The 19,892-nt window shown below is 40.5% G+C and overlaps 1 protein-coding gene across 1 annotated transcript in view; it reads left to right on the top strand.

Annotated features, from left to right (window-relative positions):
* Positions 1–19,892, top strand: part of IL13RA1 (interleukin 13 receptor subunit alpha 1) — a 54,333-nt gene that overhangs the window by 11,853 nt on the left and 22,588 nt on the right. Inside the window, exons 3-6 of the mRNA XM_087427283.1 lie at positions 578–716; positions 2,519–2,639; positions 12,160–12,347; positions 15,270–15,421. Of these exons, the coding sequence (XP_087283409.1) occupies positions 578–716; positions 2,519–2,639; positions 12,160–12,347; positions 15,270–15,421 (600 nt within the window). The remainder of the gene's footprint in view (positions 1–577; positions 717–2,518; positions 2,640–12,159; positions 12,348–15,269; positions 15,422–19,892) is intronic.

Here is a 19,892-nt window from a genome sequence, read left to right as displayed (position 1 = left end):
TCCTTCCTGTCTTCAGAGGTGAGCAGGATTACTGGATTCTTAAAGCAGTCCGTTTTACCTCGATCTTGATGGTTTATTGCATCTGCTTAGAATTGAATTTTGATAATCTTATTGTGTTTCCTTTAAAATTGCTTTTAGAAAGTTGATATGTTAGCATGGTAGGTTCATAGGTAAATGTCATGATGTTTATACATTTAAAATGTGGGAAATTGTCTTCTGTCTATACCAGGGTTTCTCAACGGTGGCATTACTGACATTTGGAGCAGGATAATTCTTTGTTGTAGGCGGGGAGGGGAGGCTGTCCTGTGCATTGTAGGATGTTTAGCAGCATCCCTGGCCTCTACCCACTAGAGGCCAGTAACACCCCCCTCCCAAGTTATGACAACCAAAAATGTTCTTAGACATTACTGAATGTCCTGGGGGAGGGCACAGATCACCCCAGATTGAGAATCACTGTCCTATACCATTTGATAACTTTCCATCTTTTTAACACATTTGGACATGCTAATGTTTTATTACTTAAGTGTATTTCTGTGTGTTTGCTACAGCAATGCCTGTTTTTATTTTCTAACCTTAGAAAATTGCTCCAGAAACTCATCGTTCAAAAGAAGTGCCCCTGAACGAGAGGATTTGTCTGCAAGTGGGGTCCCAGTGTACCACCAATGAAAGTGACAATCCTAGCATTTTGGTAGAAAAGTGCATCTCGCCCCCTGAAGGTAACAACTGAAAGCACTATCTCTTGGTATTTAGAGAATAAATCCAAATTGTCCATATGCTTATGTTCAGTTCATTAATTCATTCAATTTACAAACATTTGCTGAGTCTAATAAATGCCAGGCACTTATACTAGGTGCTAGCAACACAATGATAAATATGAGGACGCCCCTGCCTTCAAGGGGCTCACAACTTGAATAACAATACCTGATAGTTATATAGCACTTAATAATTTGGAAAGTGATACACACATACACCCCTCCCCTGAATAGAGCCTTACGAGCTTATCTTGTGAAGTGAGCAAAGTGTGTATTATTACCCTCATGATCCATGTTATGAGGAAGAAGGGAACTAAGTGAGTTGCTTTAGGTCTTCAGATTCCAGGTTCAGTGCCTTAAAAAAACCAAAATGCTATCTTACTCATTATATAGAGATTAGTTGGATATGCAGGATATCTTTGGGAAAAGATGTTAAAGAAGGAAAATGGGCATGCTCGCCTAGCTCCAATTCAAGATTAGCCTAGGAAAAGCTGTCAAGTAGTCGAGTTGATCGTGTCCCCCAACTCCCTTCCCACCCATCATCCAGTGTCCTTGTGGCTCATGTGTTCCATGCAGGGAGTAGTGTGTACTGATTAAGAGCAGGGCTCCCGGAGCCCAGATGTCCAAGTTTAATCTCAGCTCCACCAGCTACTAGTTGTGTGACCTTAGGCAGATCACTTAGTCCCTCCTCCCTTCAGTTTCCTCATCTGTAAAACGGGGATGATGATAGTACCTACCTCCCAGGACTGTTGAAAGGAGTTCATAAATCAATATATGTGAGGCACTTAAAATAGTGCCCGGCAAAGAGTAAATGCTGTATACATATTACTTCTTAATATTATGTTGCCCCTTGGTTGAGCAGGGCCCCATCTCCTACCTCCAAACCTTAGCACTATGTGGCTTGTTCTCTCTACCTGCCTTGCACTGATGAAAAGCATGTGAAGTAATATTTGTAAAATTAGAAAATTTAGTACCGCTCGGAGGCCAGGAGCATGGTTTAAAACAACTTAACCTCCCCTATTCTTATTTCTTTAGGAGGTTAATAAATAATCTGAAAAAACCTAAGTTATATTATGAGAGTGAAATGGTTGATGATGGCTCAGTACAGTACCCCTTCAAGGGTCCTGAGGGATAACAAATTTGCATCTTACACAGGCATTTAGAGACATGATGATGCCTTAACTCAAAAAGCTTTATAAAGGTAGAAATTTCAGATCTTAAAGATTTTAGGGCTCCTAGAGTCATAACACACAATAAGCAACTACGAAGAGTTATGTTATGCTTACCTTTCCCCAAATCGCTTCAGGAGGAATGTTTAATGTTTGAAATAAGATGTGTTGGTATTGATCAAAAGACAGAAAGGTAAATTGTAACTCAATGAACTTGTTGTTTTTTTAAAAGATAGGTAGATATAGGGGTTGTTTATATTTTCATGTTCATTTAAGAATTCTATAGTCATTTCCTATGATTGAAATATTATTTGACCTTTAACCTCTCTCTCCAGTCAGGGATACAAGAGTTGGGTCCCTTGGTGGTAGTAAAGATGTTTTCTTAGTATCCGGAGGTGAGAGATAAAGTTGTGAACAAATTAGATTTGGGTTTTCTCTGTCCTGGGTGCCTTCTGGCTAAAATGGGGTGAGAGATTAGGAATTAGCTTTCTGATAAAGCCGCATGAAACACCCTCACTGTCCCCCATGCCCCAGAGTGATTGGCTAGTTTGCATTACGAGGAAAGAAGGGTCCTAAACTCTTGGCTGGATGTCCTAGGTGATCCTGAGTCGGCTGTGACTGAGCTCCAATGCATTTGGCACAACCTGAGCTACATGAAGTGTACTTGGCTCCCTGGAAGGAATACAAGTCCTGACACTAACTATACTCTCTACTATTGGTGAGTACATCCAGGAGACTCACAGGAGGACTGATTGTGGTCGTGTTGGGAGCCTTTGAATCTAATCTAGTTAAAAAAAAAAAAAGAACAGCCTGTATTATTTTTGGCAAACCCAGGAAGATGGGCAGTTTGCTTCAGTGCTTCAGTCTCCTTTTGGTGTCTACTTTTTAAAAAAACTTAAAAAAAATAATTATAGATCCACAGGATGTTGCAAAAAATGTACAGGGAGGTCCTGCGTACCCTTCACCTAGTTTCTCCCAGTAGTTACATGTTGTATGACTAGAGTGCAATATGAAAACCAGAAAATTGGCATTGGGAGACCTTATTCAGATTTCACCAGTGTTACATGCACTCGTTTGTGTGTGTGTGTGTGTGTAGTTCTATGTGATTTTATCACATGTGTAGATATAGAATAGTTCCATTACCACAAGGATCCTTTGAGCTGCTCTTTTATAGCCGTACGCACCTCCTCCTGTACCCCCTCCCCCTGCACTCCACTCCCCCAAGTCTCCAACCTCTGGCAACCACTAATCTGTTTTCCATCTTGATAATTTTGTCATTTCAAGAATGTTACTGAATGGAATCATACAGCATGTAACTGTTTGAACCTGACTTTTTTTAACTGTCCGTAATACTCTTGAGATCCATCCAAGTTGTTGTGTGTATCAATAGCTCATTCCTTTTTCTTGCTGAATAGTATTCCATGATATGGATGTACCAGTTTGTTTAACCATTCATTCATTGACGGATATCTTAGTTGTTTCCAGTTTTTCGCTATTACGAATATAGCTGCTATAAATATTCATGTTCAGGTTTTTATGTGAATATAACGTTTCATTTCTTTGGAATAAATGCCCAGGAATGCAATTGCTGGGTCATATGGTAATTGCATATATAGTCTTATAAAAAACTGCCAAACTATTTTCTAGAGTGCTGTACCATTTTACATTCCCACCAGCAATGTCTGAGTGATTGGTCTACCTTTAAAAAGGGAAATTATATCATGCCCAAGGTTAAAAGGTAGTTTAGCTCCCCACAAAATAATTTGTATTTGATATTCATGACTATATCTACAAATTTACAATTAATTACAAAATCTACAAATTTCTAAATTAATCTTGAATCATTTCCTTTCCTTTAAAGCCTAGAATTATTAGCAGCAGAACAAGGAAGAAAGGACCAGGTTAATTAATTCAGTTCAATAAAACTTTATTTAGCACACATGAGTAAAGCACTGAATGGGCAGCAGGGATAAGAAACATGTTTCTTCACTCCTAAAGCTTAAAATGTAGAGGGGAAGACAGCACCCAACACAATTCCCTATATAAAAATAAGAGTGTATGATAAAGGCTGTTGCAGAAGTGTGCACAAACTCTCGTGAGAAGTTAGGAGGGAGCTTGGGGTGGTAGCAGGGCAAGCCTGGGAGGCTTTGATGAAGGGGACGGACTGCACAGATCGGGGAAGAGCATTCTGAGGAATGGGGATATTTAGTCGGTGTGATACCAGGCTGGGGAAGCAGAGATCTAGCGTTGGGAGGCTATTCTCCACATGGCCTTGTCCCCCATTCATTCAGACTGCTTCTGAGAGACTGGAGTGTGGAAGGCCCTGTCTGGGACCTCTGAAGCTGTAGGATAAACATGGGCTTTCATCCTAGAGTGTCCATGTTTCCTGATGACTTGATGAAAACTATTTTTGGTATATTAAGACACTCATAGCTATATCATGGAATAGAATGCAAAAATCACATGAGTTTTTGAACGAAAACCTCCAGAGTTACCTGGGGGATCACATTCACTCTCCTCCCTTGTTCCACAGGGTCCTCCTGGCACAGCTGAGAGGCAGTACAGGTGAAACCAGATGGCACTGAGATTGTGTGGTTCAGTCTGGAGGGGTTTTTTCCCTGATATAAATAATTCTCATTTGAGGTTTTGTAGTTTCACATGCCCGCTTGTGGTACCTGTTATTTCTCCTTTGCTTAAAAGCTTTCAGCGGCTCCCTGGTGGCTCCAGGATAAAGTCCAAGCTCTTGAGCATGACAAACAAAGCCCGTGATGATGTGGCTCCTGTCAGTCTCTCTAGCCTGTCTCATGTCCCTCCGTGCACCCCCAGTCCTCTTGCACCCTACCTTCCAGCCCACACTGAACTTCTTTCAGTTCCTCAAACAGACTTTTCACGCTCAAATGAAGAGTGGAATTCAAACAGAATAGTGGAAGCAGCCCATGCCTTGCCTGTCACCTGGATGCCTCTTGTTTCTCCTTCTTATCTCAGCTCAGATATCACTTCCTCTCCAGAAAGGCTTCCTTGACCTCTCAAGTCTAGATACATGCCCACGGTACTTTGCACTTTCCCGTGTCATAGGACTCAGCACGTTGTTGCATCGTCATTTCCTGTTTACTTAGTGGTAGCCTCCCCAGGCTGCAGTCTCCCTTCAGAGCAGGGACTGTGTCTTGTTTCCCTGGGTGCCTGACATATGATAGGTGCTCAATAAATACGTTTTGAATGTTTGGTAGGATCCAAAGCTAGAGAACATGCGAGTTTGGGGTGAGGACTTAGGAAGTATAAGCAACTCAGGAGTGTTATAGTTCAGGAATAAAAAGAGAGAAGGATTCAGTAGATCTGGCTCAAAGAATTGCTAGTGAAAGGGCCGGAGGACTGAGCCTTAAAAGGAGTAGCCTGGCTCTGACTATGTTGCAGTGAAGTCTAGGGAGATCTATTACTACAGGCTTTTAAGATGTCTGAAAAGTTGGTAGCATCCCTGTGTTTATTATACTATTAACTCCTCTTGCTTTCCCTGGAGTCATTATTGGTAAAATCACAGGGAAGACCTTTAAAGAGTCTGTGGCTATAGAAGGGATAGGGAATGGAAGGAAGTCTTGAAACTGTATCTCATTCCATGGCAGACTGTGCAGGAAAGTAACCCAGATAGAGGAATCAGGGTGGCGCTGGAGGTAGATGGTGGCCTAGTCCTCGGAGTTGTTATAAGACAAAAATAGGGAAGTGTCTTGGAGTGTATACTAGCACAAACCAAGTTTTAGAGCAAATTGCAAAATGAGCACCCCCTCTGGGTGAATGAATTACAAAAAACCAATTTAAAAAAAAACATTCTCACGGGGTCGGCCCCATGGCTTAGCGGTTAAGTGTGCGCACTCTGCTACTGGCGGCCCGGGTTCGGATCCCGGGCGCGCACCGACGCACCGCTTCTCCGGCCATGCTGAGGCCGCGTCCCACATACAGCAACTAGAAGGATGTGCAACTATGACATACAACTATCTACTGGGGCTTTGGGGAAAAAAAAAAAAGGAGGAGGATTCGCAATAGATGTTAGCTCAGAGCCGGTCTTCCTCAGCAAAAAGAGGAGGATTAGCATGGATGTTAGCTCAGGGCTGATCTTCCTCACAAAAAAAAAAAAAAAACATTCTTTTTCTCCTTCTTCTCCTGGGTTGCTTTATTCCTCTTCCTGCCGATGGAGCGTCTTGCCACAGCTGACAGCAGATGGTGTTTGGGCTGGCCTTCAGCCCTCAGTTGATGCCTCTGTGCAGGGCACGATCTACAACTGTTGGAGGTGGCTCCAGAAGCCATCCCTAGAGCTTGGTGGTTCACTGGTCATCAGAGTGGACTTTTTCTGTAGTATAGACTGTGCTGTCCAATACAGGAGCCACTAGCCACATGTGACTATTTACATCTTAATTTAAATTAATTAAAATTAAATCAAATTAAAACTTCAGTTGCTCAGAATTACTAGGCAATTTCACATGTGGCTAGTGGCTCCTGTATTGGATAGCACAGATATCAAATGTTTCCATAATCCCAGAAAATTTTGTTGGACAGTGCTGGTATAGATTCTGTATCTTCTGCCCTCCCCACCCTGCAGCTTATTCTTTTCTGGAACCACACTTCCTGGGTTCAAATCCTGGCTCTCTTCCTGACTAGCAGTGTAATTTTGGACAAGTTCCTTCTCTCTGAGCCTCAGTTTTGTAATCTGTACAATGGGGATAGTAATAGTGCTGCTTCTTAAGGTTGTTGTGAGGGCTGTTATTGTATGAAAGGTGTTTGGAGCCTTGCCTAACTGCTAACATGTATAGAGTAAGCACTCAATACATGATAGCTATATTGTTTTTTGTTATTCATCCCCACTCCCTTGCAGATGTAGCCAGTACACATTGCTGGCTTCTTCCACCATCTCAAAGAATTAGCACCTAGCCTATACCTCCTACTTCCCTGCTCTCCCCTAGAGAGATCCTTTCTAATCAAAACCACAAAAGAACCGGAAACCCAAGGCTTATTCGTTGTCAAGCACTCGGTTTAGGTATCAGTTTAAATCACGTCAAACAAACTGTTAGAGACTGTTTCCCTAATTCCCAATCGGAAAATGTGGAATCATTTTGAAGCCCCAGGGCAATGACTTGTGGTCCTGCAGGGATAGTCTGGCACTGAAAGGAGCCTGATTTAACAGCTAAAGACTAGCCATGCCAATGAATTTTAGGGAATTTCTTACCACGTTAATCATCTTCTGAGTTGGGGAAATAGTCTTTAATTTGGCCATGTTGTCCTTATGACTGCAGTATGATTCTGTGGAAGGTTTCCGTGTGTGAATTTCAACAGGAAGCACTTGAATGCCTCCTAGCTTAGGTTATCATCTAATCTTTCATAAGAAATCCCCCAAAATTGTCTGTTCAAAACCAATATTTTCCCTTTTGTTCTTTTTTCTAAATTACAACAATTTTTTTTAAATTTCAGATCTGGGGGTCATGAGAATATGTGAAATACTCAGGGTTCAAAAATGAAAAAGGATTGCCCATTAGAGGAGTTCCTTTCATTATTTGAAAAAAAATTAATTTTTACATAGTTTTCTTTAGTTATGTAACAAAAATGTCATAATTTTCTTCAGTTTTGTTTCTGGCTGTGGGCAGAAAACATTCCAGGACAGTCTGATCTCAAAACTAGCCATGGCGGTAACTTAGTTTTTCGTGTTTTGTTTGTTTGTTTGTTTTGCTGAGGAAGATTGGCCCTGAGCTAACATCTGTTGTCAGTCTTCCTCATTTTTTGCTGAGGAAGGTTGGCCCTGAGCTAACATCTGTTGCCAATCTTCCTCTTTTTTTGCTGAGGAAGGTTGGCCCTGAGCTAACATCTGTTGCCAATCTTCCTCATTTTTTGCTGAGGAAGATTGGCTCTGAGCTAACATCTGTTGCCAATCTTCCTCTTTTTTGACTGAGGAAGATTGGCCCTGAGCTAATATCTGTGGCCGATCTTCCTCTATTTTTTTTAAATTTTTTGTTTATTGCAGTAACATTGGTTTATAACATTGTATAAATTTCAGGTGTACATTATTATACTTCTATTTCTGCATAGATTACATCATGTTCACCACCCAAATACTAATTACAACCCATCACCACACACATGTGCCGAATTATCCCTTTCACCCTCCTCCCTCCCCTCTTCCCCTCTGGTAACCACCAATCCAATCTCTGTCTCTATGTGTTTGTTTATTGTTGTTATTATCCACTACATAATGAAGGAAATCATACGGTATTTGACCTTCTCCCTCTGACTTATTTCACTTTGCATAATACCCTCAATGTCCATCCATGTTGTCACAAATGGCTGGATTTCATCGTTTCTTATGACTGAGTAGTATTCCATTGTGTATATATACCACAGCGTCTTTATCCATTTGTCCCTTGATGGGCACTTAGGTTGCTTCCAAGTCTTGGCTATTGTGAATAACGCTGCAATGAACACAGGGGTGCATGTATCTTTACGCATTGGTATTTTCATGTTCTTTGGATAAATACCCAACAGTGGAATAGCTAGATCATATGGTATTTCTATCCTTGAGTTTTTGAGGAATCTCCGTATGTCAGTATGTGAGCTGCTGCCACAGCATGGCCACTGACAAGTGGTGTGGGTCCGTGCCTGGGAACTGAACCCGGGCCACTGAAGTGGAGCATGCCGAACTTAACCACTAGGCCACCAGGCTGGCCCAGTAACTTAGTTTTTAAAAGACTATTTTCATTCCTAAACCACAGGGGCCTACAACTAGGGGAAAAACTTTATGTACTACCTCTTAAGCGACAAGAGCATTTTCTATATTGAAGCATTTCTTTGCACTCATCCTTTGCACTCCTTCTTTGGAGTAAATACATTAGATCTGAATTTTTGTTTTCTTTTTTTTTAAAGACAATTTTTTTAGAGCAGTTTTAGGCTTACAACAAAATTGAGAGGAAGGTACAGAGATTTCGCATATATCCTTATCCCCACAACACAAAACTTCTCCCATTATCAACACTCCCCACCAGAGTGGTACAGAATTTGTTACAATTGGTGAACCTACACCGACACATCATAATCACCCAAAGTCCATAGTTTACCTTAGGGCTCACTCTTGGTGTTGTACATTCTATGGGTTTGGACAAATTTATAATGACATATTCATCATTATAATATCATGCGGAGTATTTTCACTGCCCTAGAAATCCTCTTTGCTCTGCCTGTTAATCTCTCCCTGTGCAACCCCTGGCAACCGCTGATCTTTTTATTGTTTCCATAGTTTTTCCTTTTCCAGAATGTCATAGTTGGAATTATGTAATCTTTTCAGATTAGCTTCTTTCACTTAGTAATACGCATTTAAGGTTCTTCCATGTCTTTTCATGGCTTGATAGCTCATTTCTAATAATATGCCATTGTCTGGATGTCCCACAGTTTATTTATCCATTCACCTACTGAAGGACATCTTGGTTGCTTCTAAGCTTTGGCAATTATGAATAAAGCCACTATAAATATTTGTATGCAGGTTTCTGTGTGGGCATGCTTTCCACTCCTGTAGGTAAATACCAAGGAGCATGATTGCTGATCATATGGTAAGAGTATGTTTAGTTTTGTAAGAAACTGCCAAATTGTCTTCCAAAGTGGCTCTACTATTTTGCATTCCCAGCAGCAATGAATGAAAGTTTCTGTTGCTCTATATCCTCGCCAGCATTTGCTGGAGTCAGTGTTCTGGAACTTGGCCATTCTAATAGGTGTGTAGTAGTAGCTCGGTGTTGTTTTAATTTGCATGTCCCTGATGACATATGATGTGGAGCATCTTTGCACATGCTTATTTGCCATCTGTATATTTCTTTGGTGAGGTGTCTGTTAAGGTCTTTGGCATGTTTTTTAGTTAGGTTGTTTATTTTCTTATTGTTGAGTTTGCAGAGTTCCTTGTATGTTTTGGACAACAGTCCTTTATCAGATGTGTCTTTTGCAGATATTTTCTCCCCATCTCTGGCTTGTTTTCTTATTCTTTTGAAATCGTCTTTTGCAGAGCAGAAGTTTTTAATTTTAATGAAGTCTAGCTTATTAATTATTTCTTTTATAGATCATACCTTTGGTGTTGTATCTAAAAAATCATCACCATACCCAAGATCATCTAGGTTTTCTCCTATGTTATCTCCTAGAAGTTTTATAGTTTTACATTTAGGTCTGTGATCCATTGTGAGTTTAGTTTTTTTTTTTTTTTAATTGATGTTTTAATGGTTTCTAACATTGTGAAATTTTGGGTTGTACATTTTTGTTTGTCCATCACCATATATATGACTCCCCTCACCCCTTGTGCCCACCCCCCACCCCCACTACCCCTGGTAACCACAGTCCAGTTTTCTCTGTCCATGTGTTGGTTTATATTCCACATATGAGTGAGAACATACAGTGTTTGTCTTTCTCTTTCTGGCTTATTTCACTTAACATAATACGCTCCAGGCCCATCCATGTTGTTGCAAATGGGACGATTTTGTCTTTTTTTATGGCTGAGTAGTATTCCATTGTATATATATACCACATTTTCTTAATCCAATTGTCAGTCGAGGGACACTTAGGTTGCTTCCACTTCTTGGCTATGGTGAATAATGCTGCAATGAACATAGGGGTGCATAAGCCTCTTTGGATTGTTGATTTCAGGTGCATTGGACAGATTCCCGGTAGTGGGATGGCTGGATCATAGGGCATCTCTATTTTTAATTCTTTGAGGAATCTCCATACCATTTTCCATAGAGGCTGCACCAATTTGCATTCCCACCAGCTGTGTATGAGGGTTCCTGTTTCTCCACATCCTCTCCAACATTTGTTGTTGTTTGTCTTGGTGATTATGGCCATTCTAACGGGCGTGAGGTGGTATCTTAGTGTTGTTTTGATTTGCATTTCCCTGATGATTAGTGATGTTGAGCATCTTTTCATGTGCCTATTGGCCATCTGTATATCTTCCTTGGAGAAGTGTCTGTTCATTTCTTCTGCCCATTTTTTTATCGGGTTGTTTGTTTTTTTGTTGTTCAATTGGGTGAGTTCTTTATATATTATGGAGATCAACCCCTTGTCAGATGTATGTTTTGCAAATATTCTCTCCCAGCTGGTTGGTTGTCTGTTCATTTTGATTCTGGTTTCATTTGTCTTATAAAAGCTCTTTAATCTGATAAAGTCCCACTTGTTTATTTTTTCTTTAGTTTCCCTAGTCTGGGTAGGCATGTCATCCGAAAAGATTCCTTTAAAACCAATGTCAAATAGTGTGTTGCCTATATTTTCTTCTATGAGTTTTATAGTTTCAGGTCTCACCTTCAGGTCTTTGATCCATTTTGAGTTAATTTTTGTGAATGGCGATAGCACATGGTCCACTTTCATTCTTTTGCATGTGGCTGTCCAGTTTTCCCAACACCATTTATTGAAGAGGGCAATGGGAATACCACAGGAGAGAGTCCAAGAAGCTTTGCAAAGGAAGAAGTAACAGAATTTGGTGATAGAATATAGGGAAATGAGTGGAAAAAAGGTGATTTCAAAGGCTCTAATTGAGGAGCCCAGAGAAAATGAGCTCTGACTGGTGAAAATTGGGAAGGTCAGAAGAAAAGGTGGTTTGGCAGGGAAGAGGGGCATATGTTTTGGACATTGAATTTGAGGCAAGAATGGAACACTCAGATGGAGCAGTTAGAAATCTGGACTAGCTCCCAGGTGAGAAGTCAGGACTAGGAATCCCCGGCATAGAAATATAGTCGAGGAATGGAGGTGATAAACTGGGGGTGAATGAATGAGGGAGTAAGAAATAGGGTGGGATGCACAGAGGACTGAGGACTCGATGTGAACCCTCTGAGAAGAGAAGGGAGAGGAGCAAGCCAGGACAGCAAGGAAGGAGCAGGCAGAGGGACCAGAGGAAAACCATGGAATTCAGCAGATGAGGCATTTTCAAGAAGCATGAAACTTCTCATCCTGGCCTCAAAACTTCTTTTATACAGAAGGGGAAAAAGAGTTAGGACTCCCATAGTTTCCATAGCTATTGAAAGTACCAATGTTCATCAAAAAGGAACATTTGTTTTTTCCCAGAATATGAAATGGAGCTACATTATAAAATAGGGTTTTAAAAAAAGCTATCTTGCCACATGCAAATATTGCTTTTCGTGGACATCTTCAGTCATTTAAAAAAACAACAACAAACTTCTGCCTTTGTTTCTTGAATACTTTGTTAAAAATAATGCAGAAAGTTGTCTCATTTTATCTTGTAGGCACAGCAACCTGGGAAAAATTCTGCAATGTGAAAACATCTATAGAGAAGGTCAACACATTGGTTGTTCCTTTGCTCTGACTGAAGTGAAGGATTCCACTTCAGAACAACACAGTGTCCAAATAATGGTGAAGGATAATGCAGGAAAAATTAGACCATTCTTCAATATAGTGCCTTTAACTTCTCATGGTAAGTTTTAGAAGTCCTCTATGAACCATGTGGATAAAAGTGTTATGTCTTTTGAACAATCAATACAATAATAAAAAATGATGATTTTGGGGGTGGCCTAGTGGCATAGTGGTTAAGTTCACATGCTCTGCTTTGGTGGCCTGGGGTTCATGGGTTCGGATCCCAGGCATACACCTATGCACCACTCATCAAGCGATGCTGTGGTGGTGTGCCACATAAAAAAATAGAGGAGAAGGGCCAGCCCAGTGGTGTAGCAGTCAAGTGCGCACGCTTTGCTTTGGCAGCCTGAGGGTTCGCAGGTTCAGATCCCGGGTGCGCACTGATGCACCACTTGTCAAGCCATGCTGTGACGGCGTCCCATATAAAGTAGAGGAAGATGGGCACGGATGTTAGCCCAGGGCTGGTCCTCCTTGGCAAAAAGAGGATTGACATGGATGTTAGCTCAGTGCTGATCTTCCTCACACACACACACAAAAATAGAGGAGGATAGGCATGGGTGTTAGCCCAGGGCCAATCTTCCTCACCAAAAAAAAAAAAAAGATGATTTTGGTTTTAAGATCCTCCCAGAAAAAAAGGACTATATATTTATGTATATAGGACTATATGTATATGTATATAGGACCTATGTGTATAGGACTATATATTTATGTATGCCTTTCTTTGATCCTTTTTAAAGAAGCAAGCTGGTAAATCCTAATATTTATTGAGCACACATGCTGCATGCTTTTTCCTTGTTTCCTATGAGCACGCCGAGACTTAGCACAAGCAGTTGGTTATAGAACCAAGATTGGAACCCAGGCTCTCTGACTCTTAAGATCTATTCTCTTTTACCTATGATGCTTGAGAGGATGATGCTGCAGAATAAATATGATCGAATATAGTTCCTGAATAATCTATCTCTTAGAAAAAGCTTCCAGTGGAGGTGGAGTGACCAGGGATGATATTCAAACTATCTAACATTCTGGGTGGCCCAGACACTGATCAATCTGAACAACCAGTGCCTCCAAGTGTCAGCCTATTAGAAAGAGCCCTCAACTTGAAAACAAAACATCTGCTTGAGGTCCTAGCTTCTTCCCTTTGGACAGGGTATATAAACTCTCTTTGTGTTTCCTCATCTGTAAAATGGGGTACATTGTCCCTCTTGACCTCAAAGAATTGTTGTAAGGTCCAAATGATGTGAGGTGCATAAAAGCATTTTATAAATCTCTAAAGCAGACTACCATAGGCATGGTGTTTATTTATTTGCTATAATACCCCAACAGGGAGCTCAGATTCTGGTTAAGTGGTATACAGAAAATTTATTGGCAAATAACCATGGATTGACAAAGGCTCCCAAGTCTATGGGCAGAACACTATTTACCGTCCATTTGGATAGTCATGGAAGTGAGTTCTAATAGTGGACCAAAGGCAGCTTAGTGTGTAGGCCAGGGGAGTGAGGTTGCGGTAACTTGCCAAGTGGAATAATCTAAAGCAAAGCCCTTCTTTGTTCTCCCGCTTGCTTGGCAGATTGTCCTCTATGGCCCTTGTAAAGCTCATTTTGCTATTCTTCCTCCTGGAGATTAGTGGTGACATAGAGGGAGCTCCTTCTCAGCTAGAAGATGACATCTTCAAGTTGTTTTCTGTTAATTATCCATTCTCTTCTGTTGTTTGGTCTTAAGCCATAGTTGACTCCCGAAAAACTAAATTGACTAGGCTAATTTTTTTTTACTTTATTTTTAATTGTGGTTCTAATCACATGACATAAAATTTACCATCTTAACCATTTTTTTTTAAATTTTATTTATTTATTTTTCCCCCAAAGCCCCAGTAGATAGTTGTATGTCATAGTTGCACATCCCTCTAGTTGCTGTATGTGGGACGCGGCCTCAGCATGGCTGGAGAAGCGGTGCATCAGTGCGCGCCCGGGATCCGAACCTGGGCCGCCAGCAGCGGAGCGCGCGCACTTAACTGCTAAGCCACGGGGCCGGCCCATTAACCATTTTTAAGTGTACAGTTCAGTAATGCTAAGTATATTCACGGTGTTGTGCAGCAGATCTCTAGAACTTTTTCATCTTGTAAAACTGAAACTTGATGCCCATTGAACACTAATACCCCCTCCCCCTCCCCCCAGCCCTTGGTAACCACCTTCCTACTTCCTGTTTCTATGATTTTGACTACTTTAGATACCTCATATGAGTGGAATCATGTAGTATTTGTCCTTTTGTAATGGGCTTATTTTGCTTTGCATAATGTCCTCAAGGTTCATCCATGATGTAGCATATGACAGAGACTAGGCTAATTTTTTTTTTTTTTTTGGTAAGGAAGATTGTCCCTGAGCTAACATCTGTGCCAATCTTCCTCTATTTTGTATGTGGGACACAGCCACAGCATGGCTTGATGAGTGGTGTGTAGGTCTGCACTCGGGATCTGAACCTGCAAACCCCAGGCCGCAGAAGCAGAGCACATGAACTTAACCACTACACTATCAGGCTGGCCCAAGGCTAATGTTTTAATTGTGGTCTTTGATTGGCACAAGTGAGTGAAAGCTGGGAAACCCCTTGTACCTGATGCCCCTTGTTACCCATCAGGTGGAGGCACATCTGGACCCAACAGTTCTTTTCTTTATTCTCTGTGGTGCAGCTGGATGGCCTGATTATACCCCAGCCATGTTCTAACCAGATGCAGGGTGGAGTTCATGTCATCGGCCGTATACCCCAAAGATGTTCCTTAGATCCATTTTACTAGGCAGTTTAAAATAAGCTTCCTACATTAATTGTGGCTAATCAGAAATTCTAGAACTGTATGTCTGCTCATGTAAGGCCATTAAAAGCATCAGCCCTATTTTGATTTAACTTTCTGACCTTCATTATCTCTACTTGTATATGTATCTCACCAAAATAAACTCTGGAAGCTAATTTGTATTCTTCTATTTCTATCTTTCAGTGAAACCTGATCCTCCACATATTAAAAAACTCTTCTTCCAAAATGGTGACTTATATGTGCAATGGAAGAATCCACAGAATTTTGAGAGCAGATGCCTATCTTATCAAGTAGAAGTCAATAACAGCCAAACTGAGACGCATGACATTTTTTCTGTAAGTTTTTTTTAGATGTTTTTATTTGGATATTTTTTTTTTTTTTTCTTTTTTTTTTTTTTTTTTTAAAGATTTTATTTATTTATTTTTCCCCCAAAGCCCCAGTACATAGTTGTCTGTCATAGCTGCACATCCTTCTAGTTGCTGCATGTGGGACGCGGCCTCAGCATGGCTGGAGGAGTGGTGCCTCGGTGCGCACCCAGGATCCGAACCCGGGCCGCTGGCAGCGGAGAGCACGCAGTTAACCGCTAAGCCACGGGGCCGGCCCTGGATATTTTTCTTTCACTTGAATTTCTTGCTGTGTAATAAATTAAAATATCAGTGAAATACGGCTCTTAGATTTGTCACCTTATGATGATGATGATGAAACTTTTTGTCTCAAACAGGGCGTGGTGGCAGGTTTGAGGGTTTATGGTAGATTGGCTGCAAGATTCAAGCCATTCATTAATTCATTTGCTCAACAAATTTTTATTACAAGTCTATAATGTGCCAGGCGGTATTTTATGTGCACATCACACCTGGCGAAAAAGTTTTTTTCCATGACCCTTACCTACTAGAAAATAAGTACGTAAATGAGCAAGCTAATTTCAGAGAATAAGTGCTATGAAGAAAATTAAATGGGGTGATGTAGCAGAGTGATGAGAGGGCTTGAGGGCATATCAGGTAGAGTAGTCATCCAAAGTGATGACATTTGAGATGAGAGCAGAATGATGAGCAGGAGCTATCATGTGAAGATCTGGGGTTGGGGGGACAGCAAATACAAAGACTCTGAGGCAGGAGGGAGCTTGGCATGTGTGAGAAACAGAAAGGAGACTGGTGTGGCCAAAATATAGTAGGAAAAGATGTCTAAGCAGGAGATTAAGGTCAGATTGGTAGATACTTGGAGGCTCTGGGATGGCCATTCAGTTTTCCTGGAGTTTTTGGCAACTAAAGTAGTCAAATTCGAGTAGTCAGTATTTGTTGGATTATGTACATTTATGCTATTCGGAATCTAATACAAAACATGCTAATTAGAGGTCCCTGTGGGGCACTGGATATAACAGGATGTGACATAACCTCAGGGCATCGGTCCCATTGTTACACTTTAAAGTAGAGATCAAAAACTCAGGCCTCAAACATTTTTGTTTAGACCACAAAGTGGGCTTTTGTTTATTAAATTTGTATTTTTTGCCCAGATTTAAAGCCGTGGTACCTGATGAGTGTGGTTTCCATAAGGTGGCGCCTCAAGACCACGGGAACTGTGCCACTTGCTTGTGTGCCACTTGCTTGTGTGCCACCTGCCTGGGCCCTGTGTGCGTTTGAGTTTGAGAGGTTAGAAACCAAGTGTTTTATTTTGGCTTTTAAAGAAGCCCAGCATCTCATGCGTGGGCAAATGCCTTGGTCCAGTTGTTTTAACTCATCATGAGAATTTCAAAATCCTTCCTAAATTAAGCGAGTGTTGACAGGCTATAACTCCAGAGGGAGTGACCGGGTCCACAGCTGAGCAGAACCCTTCTGGGTGTTTGCTGACGAATCCGTTCACTGAAATAGAAGAATACCAGAAACCAGTCTCCCCACACAACTCCGCAAAGGGCAAAACCAGGGACAGAGTGAGGCTTGCATTTACAACTAAGTGAGCTATCAGAAAGCCGACGTAGACTTGACTACTTCAGCCTTTACTGCTCTCTTCTGTCTGCGATCCTGAGCCACACGCTGCTTGTATTACTCATTTGGCACTGAATTCTATCCTGCTAGTTACCTTGATCACATGTGTAGGCTTTTTCTCTCCACTAAAAACATAAGCTCCTTTAGGGAGGAGTTAGGTGCTGTTTACTTTGTGCTGTTCCTGCTCTTAATGACAGCTAACACATATTGAGCAATTACTATGTACTAGGTATTTTAATAAGCACTTTATCTGAATTGTCTAATTGTGTCCTCGTAGTAACCCCCAGAATCTAGGTCCTGTTGTTTTGTCCCCATTTTACAGATGAGAAAACTCAGTATTAGAGGTTACCCCTAAGGTGACATTTCTAGTAAGTTGTAGAGTCAAGATTTCTGCAAAAGTCTAACTCCAAAGCTTTTATTCTTAACCACTGGTGACCACATCAATACTTCCTCTTAATAGTAACAGCCATCATTTATTAAGTGTTTATGATGTGCTACAAATATATCTTCTGTGTACTTCTTATTACAGTAGCTCATAACAATCCATGAAATATGTTCTATTTTAACCCACATTTTACTGAGAAACTAAGGCTCAGAGAGGTTAAGTAACTTGCTACAGGCCACACAGCTAATAAGTATGACTTCAAAGGTTGGTCTCCTTGTATTAAAGTTTAACCAAGAATACTTGGTATAACAACATGTGCATAGTTGCCACTTAATAAATTCTTGTTAAAATGAACAAACAAAACAAAACCAGATTCATAGATATACAGAACAGACTGATGATTGCCAGAAGAGAGGGGATGGGGAATGGGTGAAATGAGTGAAAGGGATCAAGAGGTACAAACTTCAAGTTATAAAATAAATAAGTCATAGGGATGTAATATACAGCACGGGGAATATAGACAATAATATTGTATTAACTTTGTGTGGTGACAGATGGTAACTAGACTTATTGTGGTGATCATTTCGTAACATATATAATTGTCAAATTACCATGCTATGTACCTGAAACTAATATAATATTATATGTCAATTATATTTCTAAAAAGAAGATGCCAAAGGCTGTATTGATAAAAGTGTGGGAAAACTCACATTTTGTTTTAGAATGAGTTCCAGAAATCTCTCAGTATTAATCCATTTATTTTTTGTATTTGTTCATTTATTGAACAGATATATATTAATCATCTGCCAGGAGCCATTGTCTCTGCTAGTGTTTGTATCCAACATTGGATAATTTAGTATTGTTCTAGTAACAAGGAACTTACCACCTCGCATATTCCTTCCAAAGCCTTGCAAAATGCAACAAAATATTTGTTGCATAAACAAATACAATTTTCATATTAAAAAAAGTAAATTCTTGTTGAATTGAGTTACCTTTTTTACAAATATATGAACTGAAGAGAACACACATACTGTGGAATTTATCCACCTAAATCAGAACTATGATCTATTTGGAATGAACTGTTTATACACTTGAGTTTAATGTTCTCTCTCCTAGCAGATGTTCACCAGCTGCTTCCTCCCCTAGAATGTCATCAGCTTTTTGTGTGCTCATGGATTCTGAGCTCTGCTGGTTAGACCTTTTTTTTGTCATTTTGCAAGACTTTTTGAGGAATTATTTTGCCCGGTGTTCCAGTTGAGAGGGGGAAGTAGGCTGGAACATGAACTGGTACTATCACATGGGGGCTGTGCTCAGAGATAGCTCATGACAGAATCATAAAGTGAGGAATGACTTGTCTTTGAGCACCCTCGTTCCCACACACTATCTACTTGGTGCTCTGTGTGTGCCCTTGTTTTCCTTTTTTCACAGAGGTATCTGAGCAGCTGATAACCTACACAAGGGGATTTACAATTGAACAAGAGCCCAGAACCTTCAGTTTATACAATGATTTGCTGACTTTGGAATATATATATCTGGGAGATGGTCCAGGGGAGGGGGGACATCAGCCTGCAACTTGATCCCTCAAGTGGTAACTGACACTTGTGATTCCCCAGCAGGCATCTGATTCCAAATGGCCAGCAATGGGGTACAGTAGCCCCTGAGTGGCTTCTTCTCTGCACCTATATGGAATATTGATAGGATGGCCTTTCATCATTCAGTTGGCCTTTTAGCTCTTTACAAATGCTGGTAGGAACCATTTAGTGGATGACATTGAATGCCTTAAATCATAGCTATGTGTTCTGGTCTTTGTTCTGTGTTTAAACATCTCTTTGATAGAAGTTGACTATTTTTTCCAGCTTTACTGAGGTATGATTAACAAGTAAAAATTGTATATATTTAGGTTGTACAATGTGATTAATTTTAAGGTGTACAACGTGATGATTTAATATACATATACATTGTGAAATGATTACCACAATCAAGTTAATTAACACATCCATCACCTCACACAGTTAACTATTTTTGTGGTGAGAACACTTAAGATCTACTCTCTTAGCAAATTTCAAGTATTATTAACTATAATCACCATGCTGTCCATTAGATCCACACAACTTAACTTATAACTGAAAGTTTATTCCCCTTGACTAACATCTTCCAATTTTCCCCACCCCCCAGCCTCTGGTAACCACCATTCTACTCTCTGCTTCTATCAATTCGACTTTTTTAGATTCCACATACAAGTGAGATCACACAGTATTTGTCTTACTCTGTCTGACTTGTTTTACTTAACGTAATGCCCTCAAGTTTCATCCATGTTGTTGCAAATGGCAGGATTTCCTTCTTTCTCATGGCTGAATAATATTCTACTGTATATATGTGCTACCTCTTCTTTACCCATTCATCCATTGACAAACACTTAGGTTGTTTCCATATCTTGGCTAT

Source organism: Ceratotherium simum, chromosome X (assembly GCF_057802395.1).
Source record: "Ceratotherium simum simum isolate JZ-2026a chromosome X, ASM5780239v1, whole genome shotgun sequence".
NCBI lineage: Eukaryota > Metazoa > Chordata > Mammalia > Perissodactyla > Rhinocerotidae > Ceratotherium > Ceratotherium simum.
The sequence above is the reverse complement of the archived record's forward strand: the minus strand, read 5'-3'. Positions and strand labels throughout refer to the sequence as shown.